Source organism: Clupea harengus, chromosome 5 (assembly GCF_900700415.2).
Source record: "Clupea harengus chromosome 5, Ch_v2.0.2, whole genome shotgun sequence".
Classification (NCBI taxonomy): domain Eukaryota; kingdom Metazoa; phylum Chordata; class Actinopteri; order Clupeiformes; family Clupeidae; genus Clupea; species Clupea harengus.
Genome location: NC_045156.1, coordinates 18,536,962 through 18,547,522, shown reverse-complemented (window position 1 = coordinate 18,547,522; position 10,561 = coordinate 18,536,962). Strand labels below are relative to the sequence as shown.

Below are 10,561 nucleotides of genomic sequence, written 5' to 3'. Positions count from 1 at the left end.
TGCTGTCAGGGGGAGGAGCAAGAGGCACAGTCACTTCCAGCAGATTAGCAGAATCGGAGGCCGACACTGACTGACTCTCATTCATGGTTTCTCATAGTGAGCTCCTGGAGTCTGTTCTAAGATCAGCTATAAAAGAAAAAAGGAGTGCCTAATAATTCAATCAGACAATGTGTATTCTATTATTTTTCTTAGACAGGTATAGTTGTTTTTTATGGGCATAATACAAAAGGTCCAACACTGAAAGTTTGAATGAATCATCAAAAATGTGACAGCACAATGCACAAAAGTATGAAGTGCACTGGAAACAATTATTATATATTTATCAGTAAAATCTCTTTGGTTTTCACAAACACGGACATTCGAACAATCAATGATTCTTAGCCTTACCCGGCACACACAGACGCAAGCAGGTGAAGGGAAAGAAAGTAAAACAGAGAAACTAAATGTCCTGCATCAGTTTCACCCACATTCATTTCAGCACTTCACACCTGGGCATGGACACCATTTCACACACACACACACACACACACACACACACACACACACACACACACACACACACACACACACACACACACACACACACACACACACAGCTTGCAACTAAGGACACCGATGAACTGATGAAAATAACCCCTTGTCTACACAGAATCCAAATCTCGCTTGATAACGGTGGGGATCTTCGATCAAATGAAATTTATTTACTGAAGAAGAGAAGGCCCTCGGTAGGTGGGCTTAGTCTCAAATGCAATTAACAAGTTAAACAGCAAAGAGCAAATGACACAAATAAAAATAAAAGAGCAAAGGCAATGTAAAATAAAATAAAATAACATTAATGAGACCGAGTCATGATAAAAACAAAAAGAATGAAGCATGTGTCTGACCCTCTAACACAGCACAGTGTGTGTGTGTGTGTGTGCAGAGTTGGAGAAGGGGGGCTGTATGTACAGGTAAGAGGGCTCTCTCTCTTAGGCCAGTAGGAGGGTTTCAGAGGAGGGCCACTTCCTTAGTCAGGGCTGCAGGAGGAACAGTGCATAGGCCTCTTAACACACCCCGCTTTCAGGAACAAACCCAAACTTTGGAATCATATACTTCAAAACAGGGGCCAGGGTGCAGACTGTTACGTGTTAGGAGTTTTCCCATAAAAGAAACGTCCCCAACAGCCACCAGAAAAGACACACAAAAAGGACAAATATGGGACTTCATCAAATTGATTTGGCTATTTGACAGCTCGGCCTGAACACAGATCAAAACTCAAATTAGCACCACATTCAAATAAGAAAACAGGACGTTGACACCCCTGGAATAAAGCACTTAAGAACAACATAAGAAAATCTTTACCTGAAATGGTAAGTGGAGAAGATGCCACTAAACCAAAAAAATTATTTGAGAGAACTACAACTGAACAGAAGACACTCAGAAGGATGGGTTTGCCTCTGGTCGGAGTTGACGTTAGCCCTCCAAACCACAGAGAGCCGTGTGCTGAGTGCAGAGCACTGGCTTTGTCTCTCGATGTCCAAAAACACAAAACTGTGCCTCTTTTTATCGCGTAAAAACTCACGCTCATTGTCCGAATAGTGTCTACGAGTCCCGCAAAATTGCATCTTTTGACCTTCAGGCGTTCTTTCTTGTGCAGCGTCTTTGATTCTCATTTGCTTGCCTGTGTGATCAGCGACATGAGCCCAACAAAGCGAGGTTGGGCTTCACAAGGCAGACATCCAGTCCTTTTGATACCCGGTCCATGTTCTGTACAAAAATAGATAACCGGGAGAAGACGCCAGTGCTATATTACCAACTAATTTAAAATATAACATCAAAACAAACAAAAAAACACAATAAACTGTTTCTCCAATACAACACTAATATATACAGTTTCTGACCAGAGGCAATAGTAAGACTGAAGAAGCAAGGCCATCTTTAATCATTTTTTCTCAATGACAATATAAACATATAACTTTTATATATATATATATATTTATATACTGTATATATATCTTAAGCTCTGATGGTCTATATATATATAGCCAGCAAATTTTAAATTAGGCGACATTCACACGGACGACTGTCTATGCTTGACGACACTGACAACATTTGTTTAGCACAGTGCAGTTTCAGAGAGAAACTAAAAATCCCAAACAAACGTCTTTGTTTTTCCTTTCTTGGTTTCTTTTAGACCTTTTGTGACTTTTTTTAATCATGAGGACACTGCTACAGCAGACCTCCTTCAAAGGCCTAACGTGTTTGTACAGGAACAGGAAGGAGGAGGGGGAGCATCGAGGGGTTGCGTCGTGCCGCACCGCTCTGCACTGGTTCGGGTGCCAGCGGCAGCAGCTTTAGTTGAGATGGTTTGGGGGGATGAGGGGCCCGGAGCGGTCGTTGGTGATCGTCCGCCTCAGCTTGACCCGGCGGATCATGGTCAGCATGTCGCCCTCTCCTCCGCAGGGCTCCGTCGGACTCGTGCCCTCGTCTGTGCCCTCGTCTGTGCCCTCTGGACCTCCACTGCCAACCTCCTGCAGCTGAAGCTGTAATGGCGGGGCTGGGGCACAGTGGCCGCTTTCTCCTGGTAGCCCCACAGCGTTGGTGCTGTGCTGTTTGTGATCAGCCTGGTGGGGGTGGCCTGGCTGCTGGGGCTGCTGCTGCTGCTGGTAGTGCAGATGTTGCTGTAACTGTAACTGTTGTTGATACTGATGATGATGTTGTGGTTGTTGTTGCTGATATTGTTGCTGATGTTGTAGTTCTGGATGATGCTGCTGATGCGGTAGTTGTTGCTGCTGCTGCTGATATTGTTGTTGATGCTGTTGTTGAAGGTGTTGTTGATGATGCTGATGTTGTTGTTGTTGGTGCTGATAGTTTTGCTGTTGCTGTTGCTGCTGTTGTTGTTGGTAGTGCTGCTGCTGTTGCTGCTGGTACTGCCTCTGCTGCTGCTGGTGCAGGGCAAACTGCTGCTGCTTGTTCAGCTGGTACAGCTGCTCCGTGCTGTTGCCCAGTGGCTGCTGCCCAGGGTACAGCGAGTAGTAGGGTGACGCCACCGTCGTGTTCAGGCTCTGCGTTGACTGGCACAGGCTGTGCCGGGAATGGGTCGTCAGCTCAGAGTGGGCTACGCTGCCGACGCCACCGCCACCACCACCGCCGCTTCCTCCTCCTCCACCACCACCACCACCACCCCACCCATCTGTGGGCACGGTGCTGTCGTCCGGGCCCAGGCCCACGGTGGAGGCCGAGGGGCGGAGGGGCACCTGGGGGGTGCTGATGGCGATGGGTACCCCGCCACTGATGGTGCCACGGCGGAAGCTGGGCTTGGAGGAGGGCTTGCGGCGGATGGTGGCGTGGGAGCCTGCCCGCTGCTGCTGCAGGGCCTGCTGGGAGGTCTGGCCGTGGGGCAGCAGGGGCTCGGGGTCGGCCAGCAGGCTGACAGTGGAAGCCGGCCGCTTGCTCTGGAACAGTTTGCGGTACTGCAAGCTCAGGTCACTGTTGCGCGGAACCGTGCAGGACTTGTCAAAGTCTGTTGGGCTGCGCCCTTCTTCGCCGCCGTGCAGGGAGATGTAGTCATAGTCTGAGGGGGATGAAAGAGAGACAGGGAAGGAAGGAGAGGGAAGGAGAAGAAGGAAGTAAAGAAAGAAGGAAAAAAAGATGGTACATTTAACAATTCCAAACACTAAGTCTTTGTTATAAATCTGTTGAAAAATAAATCTTATTTCTGTGGGATGACACAATTATTCCATGAGATTTTAACACACAATAGAAACAATGAGAGCATTTACTAAACTGGGGAGAGAGAAAAAAAACAATAAACCATAAAAATGTTGTGCCTTCGCCCCAAAGTGGAAAATCTGACTTGATGGAGGGCAATAAAAGATGGAGGCGTTAATGCTGATAAGTACACTTTAACAGCTTGAGCCAAAGTGGAGTTTGCTTTGGCACAGGCGGACTGCGGGAGGCCCTGGCAAAAAATTGAGAGGCGCTACAAGAGCTGGAAACTCTGGCTGGGTAAGGAAGAGAGTTGGGGAATGTGTGTGTGTGTGTGTGTGTGTGTGTGGGGGGGGGGTTGCAGGCAGAACATCTGACTGTATCGCAACCAGTGCAGACAACAACAGTGTTTGAGAGCAGGCCGTTGCTATCAGACTGGAGACGCCATGGTCCCTCACCCTTGACTAATTGCCATGACCACTCACACACACACATACCCTGCTATATTCCTGGATCAGGCTGACACACACTGGATCATTGAATCACAGGGCTTATCAGTTGATGAGAAAAAGCCCTGAACACCACCAACCCATAGATGTATGCGCGTACACACATACAGTTTCTGGGCAATGGCGTCACATGCACATTAGTGGCCCTAGGGGGGTACTTAATCTCTAACTACCAAGACACACACACACACACACACACACACACACACACACACACACACACACACACACTCGAAAGCCTATTACTAAAACCTCCCTCTCTCTGCATCACTACACAGTAGGAACTGCCGACATAACACACAGCATGGGTCATATTCCTTACTCCTTCTCTATCTGTGCAGTCGAAGGGCACAACATGACGTGGCTTCACGGCACAGATGTCACACTGACCGACATTGGATGGACTGTTCGACAGGATCACTGGCAAGGGGTGGTGTGTGTGTGTGTGTGTGTGTGTGTGTGTGTGTGTGTGTGTGTGTGTGTGTGTGTGTGTGTGGAGCGGGGGAAGAGGGAATGGAAGTGAATCAGTACAGGAATATACTCCAACCTACCATAGAGAGGAGGCTCTTTCTTTACGGCTGAAAGAGAATATAGAGGTGCGTTTTAAACTGGGGTCCAGAGACAGAGAGCACGGAGAGGGGTTCTCAAAAGCGAGATGATGCAAGTGGACGTGGGGGTTGTGGCAGATGCTCGGGTGAACACATCCAAACACAGGTCACACAATGAGGTAGCAAAGGGGGGCGGGGCGGTTGATGTTGATTGACACAAGGTCATCAGTGTCATCATCATCATTACCTTCAGGCTTCATGCAGGATTGTTTGGGTGGTGCAAAACAAACTGTGTGATTGTTTCCACACACAAGTGTTCCTCAGGCGCTACTCTCATTTATGTTTGTGCACTTTTGTATGTGTTCGTTCAGACTAATATGAATGAATGTATACATGTTTGCAAGACAGTGACTGTGTGTGTGTGTGTGTGTGAAAAAGACCTGGTGGAGTGCAGCCAGCCAACCAGACAGACAGACGCAGACCAATATACTGGTCTTTAATTTTCCAGGCAAAATGCAGTAGAGCTAGGGGACCCTCATAAACTGCACTTCTTGGAATGACTGTTTCTGAGAGAGTTTCTGGTATCTCTAATGAACAGGGCTTTCTCAGAGTGACTCAGAATAAGAGAACTCAGAACACAAACTGTTTCCACAGATGGTGTGGTGAGATCCACCTCATGTTAATTGATCTGGCAGCAGGGGGGACTGTCAGGCTTCGAAAGTAAACAATAATTGCAGTGAGAAAATGTCCCTTGTGCTACTCAGGTACATGTTTTGCATTTCAGATGCATAGGTGGAAAAAACTAAGTGTGTGTGTTTAAATGGACCTCGGACACAAGAGATTCAAACATAGCCCATGCTTTTGTTTTGAAGAAATGCTATTCGTTAGAACCTCTGAGTGAGACACTCTTATATGTGTCAGTGTGTGTGTGTTACTGAAGGCGATGTTGTCCTCTGAGGACAATGAACAGATGGAGAGACGAGAAGAGTTTTGCAGGATTCTGTACACAAACATGCTGTGCTCATAGCCATGAGAAACAAATAAGAAAGGAAAAAGTACAGGTGGAAAAACACAGTTGAGAGAGAGAGAGACAGAGAGAGGGAGAAAGAAAGAAAGAAAGAAAGAAAGAAAGAAAGAGAGAGACAGCCACAGATGGAGACACAGCTAGAGAGACATGCAGCTGGGTGCAGCAGTGAAGGCATATGCAGGGTGATGGGGGTGGGTGGGGGCAGGGACGGTGACTGACCGTGGGAGGGGATGGTGTCTTCGGAGCAGGAGGGGGTGGTGGTCTGGGTGCTGTATCCGCTGGAGCAGTGGAGGGAGTCGCGGCTGGTGCGCGGGGCATCCGAGTTCAGGCCGCCTCCGCCCAGCGTCAGAGCCAGCTGCTCCCGCGCTGACTGAGGCTTCAGAGAGAGACGCAGAGAGGAGGGGGGAGGGGAGAGAAGAGAGAAAAATCAAGATTGAGGTGGTTATGTATCAATGTTATCCTCATAAATTGCGGAGAAGAGAATTTGCCAAACCATGGCTAGAGACTTGAATAGAACATATTCAGCACTTAGAACTAAAGAAGCAAATGTTCAAAGTGAACACAAGCTTATACTTTACAGGAAACCAAATATGAAACTGTCAAAAATACTTTAATACACAGAGAGTTTTCTAACAGCATATATGCCCTTTCACCCAAACTACACAAAATACAGGCCTTATTTAAAGGGAGGCTGTTAATATGAACTCTTGGTCTCGTGCTGCCACCACTAGCTCAACATTAGGCATTACACAATCCTTCAAACCAACTCATTAACACCTCATTAACACTGCAGAGGGAAACCTGCCATCTCACCATCACACAATCGGTGTACTTCCAAACCAAACTCCTGGTGAGTAATGTGTTTCTGTGGCGCAGCTAAATGTTGAGGCTGCGGTGACAGCCTTTAATATAACACAACAAAACCGGTCTAACATGCTGGCTTTCTCAGAACATAACCTCCTGTCTAAAACGCAGAACTCGACCTCCAGTCTAGAGCCAAGCGGTCCCAAAATAAGACCTGCATGTATTCCATTTAAAGCAACAATTTGTGTTGTGGTATGACACTAGCAAGCCAACTACCTAAAACCGTGGAGAAACGTGGAAAAACAGCCCAGTTGGCACGACTGGATTTTCACAGGGTGTTCCATCCCTGAATACAGAACTACATAGTGAATATCCTGGGTAGCTAGTGGTAACGCCCGTGTTTATTTGTCCTTGACATGACCATCAAAATTAATTTGAGGATCTTACCAACTTTACCTAGTTGCCTGTGAAAATAAATAAATAAATAAATCCCACACCTCAAAAGGTGGCCGATTTGAAACCCAGTTGTGTATGAATGTAGGTGAGTGCAACAGGACCGAGAAGACAAGGACAGGACAGACAGCGAAGAGGATGAGGAAGGTGCCTCAAGGGAGGAAGAATATTACCTTGGTGGAGGAAGTGGAGAGTGCGCGCCCCCTCTCTCCGTGCCCACTGTAGGCGTTATGTGGCGGGGGCATGGCCGTGCCGTTCTCTGTGCCCCCTTGCATGGCCCACTGTGGCTGGCTGTTCATCCCTCCTCCGAGCTCCTGTGATTTGTGAGAAACACGTCCATCAAACCTGTGCCAGCCGATGCCCACCTTTATGAATGTGTGCCAACGTCCATCCAACAATGTAACTATGGACGTGGGGTCGCCGACAGACACGGATGGAGACTGTCGCACACATGGTTAAGCATTCTGGATGAACAAACACATGCAGAGCCTCATGCCAATACGCCAACGTCATCCTCACGACGGTTACTCCAACGGGACTGGAGAAAGCAGCACAGCAGCGCGGAGCAGCACCACAGAGCCCACCACATAATTACAGACTGCTCACACACGGGAACAGAGCACAAAACAACAAGGAGCCGCACATACCGATATGGCTTTGACAAGTGTGTGTGTGTGTGTGTGGTGGAGAGATACAGAGGGCACTGGAGTTCATTGAAGGGTAGCAGGTCATATAGACCTTTAGAACTAGTATAACTTCAAAGAAACACATCAGAAACACAAGCACCCCAACTGAAATCTTTTGATGCCCTTCCATGATAATGAGTGCAAAGGTGAGGTGTGCATGTGTGTGTGTGGGGGGGGGGGGGTGGGGGTGTAGAGTGTAGAGTGCTGTTGGGCTTTACGAGGAGAGTTAAGCAACTTCATGAGGGCTCTGAGCCACTTGACACAACAACAGTCAAACCACACAGACACACAAGCAAAAGTAGCACAGAACAGACAGGAACAAGAAATGACACACATGGACAGACACAGGACAAGAAATGACACACATGGACAGACACAGGACAAGAAATTACACACATGGACAGCCAAGAAAGTAGCCAAAATAAGCCTCAGACAAATGAAAACCCATACACAAAAATATCAACAACCACATGTTAACACAAACACAAAGAGGAACACACACACAGTCACTGCCACGCATCCATAAACAAAAGCCACAACAGTAAGAAGTCAGAAAGGGCCCCGCAGCTGTCATATACTGTCTTGTGTGTGTAGGGAGCTGCTGTGGGATGGCAGCATGACCTGATAAAACACTAGGTCAAGATTACGAAAATAAAGTCAGGGTTCCCCAGGTTATATGCAGGTAAAATCCAAATGATTATGAAAGCATCATTTGGCAAGAGGTCCTAATGCATGAATGATGCAGAAGTTCACAGCTCAGATGTACCGCCGGTAGGTTCGTTAAATCTAATAATTACTTATTTGTATATGAAAATAATTAAATGGATCTTCAGAAGACAAGAACTAATGATATCTATGTAAAAAAAAAAGAAATTCCCAATGACATATTTCTTCCATCTTCTTTGTACATGAAAATAATGAACGGGATCTTTCATCAGCAGGCAAGAGCTAATGATAAGCAACCTCTCAGTGTGTTAATGTAGAGTTCATTGTTGGCAGCCACCTCAAGAGCAGTAATTACAGCATTACATAAGTTACTCGGACAAATAAGTCACTGGGCTGACGAGAGAAGTACATAACAAATTAAAATCAAACAAACACTCCTGTGACGGTGCAGATAATATGGCCATTATGTGACGTACTGAATATGCTGATAAGGGTTGATGGAGGACAATCGAAAAACAATGTAAATTCTTCCCATTGACTTAATGACTTGCTGTTTAAAGCAGCAGTAAGAAGTCTAAAACTTGCCAGCTAACGACTTAAAGGGCATGCAAAATCCTGCATAGCCTGGGGTGCTAGTGGGAATGACAGCCATGTTTCTACGTCCTTCACATGACCATTATACTAAAATCATCTACTTTGAAGATAGGCTATTCACCTATAAAAATATACCTAAAAAAGGGGGTCAATTCCTGCCTACTGTTGCTTTAGGTAATGTGATTAATTCATAATTGACTAAAAATGTGACTAATTCATTAAAAGTAGGTAAGTAGTAGAAGTGTAGGTAGGTAAGTAGTAGTAGTGGCCTAGGTGTATAGGTCCTGCTGTAGCTTGACTAGATAAGACTAGAGAGACTAATGCACTAATGTGACCATGCAGACCATGCTTTGAATTCGGTCTGGCCTGCATCATCGTGACACCTCTGACAGTAATACACGCGGGGCCCAGATAAACACACAGAACAGATATTCAATCAAACAAACAAACAAACAAACAAACAAACACACACACACACACACACACACACACACACACACACACACACACACACACACACACACACACACACACACACACACACACAAAAATCTGACACAAAGAGAGAGAGAGAGAGACACACACACACACACACACACACACACACACACACACACACACACACACACACACACACACACACACATACAAAAAATAAGCACACACATGTACAAAGGCGCACCCACCCACCCCCACATACTCCCGTAAAGATAAACACACACCCACACACAAACAAGCACACACATGTACACAGGCACACCAACCCACCCCCAAATACTCCCATAAAGCTCAAATCTGACAGACTGACAGACACACACACACACACACACGTTGTGCATGTGCTCACAGTAGTAGCCGCAGCAGTGGCGGCGACAGCAGTGGCAGTGGAGCCGGTGTGTATTGGCAGGCTGCGGGGGCCGGAGTGGAGCACGATGGTGGGGGAGTTGCCCTCGCTGAGCGAGCGCGTGCCCTCCCAGCCCTCACAGCGCAGCATGGGGCTCAGAGAGCGCTGGACACGCCGCTGAGGTAAGACAGGCAGAGGACCAGGGGGAGAGAGGCAGAGGACCAGGGGGAGAGAGGGAGAGGACCAGGGGGAGAGAGGGAGAGGACCAGGGGGAGAGAGGGAGAGGCAGAGGACCAGGGGGAGAGGGAGAGGACCAGGGGGAGAGAGGCAGAGGACCAGGGGGAGAGAGGGAGAGGACCAGGGGGAGAGAGGCAGAGGACCAGGGGGAGAGAGGGAGAGGCAGAGGACCAGGGGGAGAGAGGGAGAGGCAGACGTAGACACAGTGGGAGAAAGGGAGAGGCAGACGTAGACACAGTGGGAGAAAGAGAGGGATACGGCCGGAGGTAGGGACAGTGAGAGAGAGAGAAAGGAAAAAGAAGAAAAACACACACAGAGGTAGAATGAGAGGGTGAGGTGGAGAGGGAAAGAACGGTGGGAAGAATGAGGAACAGAGTGATGTAGTGAGCGTGAGGGAAGTAAGGAGTAGGAACAGTGAATTAAAAAAAGGAGGAAGAGGGGATAAAAGGAGTGAGAGAAAAAGGCAAAAGGTAAGGCAGGGGGTGCAGAGGAGAGCGGCTCTGAGG

The 10,561-nt window shown here is 47.5% G+C and overlaps 1 protein-coding gene across 1 annotated transcript in view; it reads right to left on the bottom strand.

Annotated features, from left to right (window-relative positions):
* Positions 1-667: 667 nt before the first annotated feature.
* Positions 668-10,561, bottom strand: part of mtss1 (MTSS I-BAR domain containing 1) — a 64,996-nt gene continuing 55,102 nt past the window's right edge. The window contains exons 11-15 of the mRNA XM_042707727.1: positions 7,202-7,342; positions 5,991-6,147; positions 4,748-4,774; positions 2,871-3,553; positions 668-2,828 (exon numbers count right to left, since the gene is read on the bottom strand). Coding sequence (XP_042563661.1) covers positions 2,334-2,828; positions 2,871-3,553; positions 4,748-4,774; positions 5,991-6,147; positions 7,202-7,342 — 1,503 coding nt within the window. The 3' untranslated portion in view covers positions 668-2,333. The remainder of the gene's footprint in view (positions 2,829-2,870; positions 3,554-4,747; positions 4,775-5,990; positions 6,148-7,201; positions 7,343-10,561) is intronic.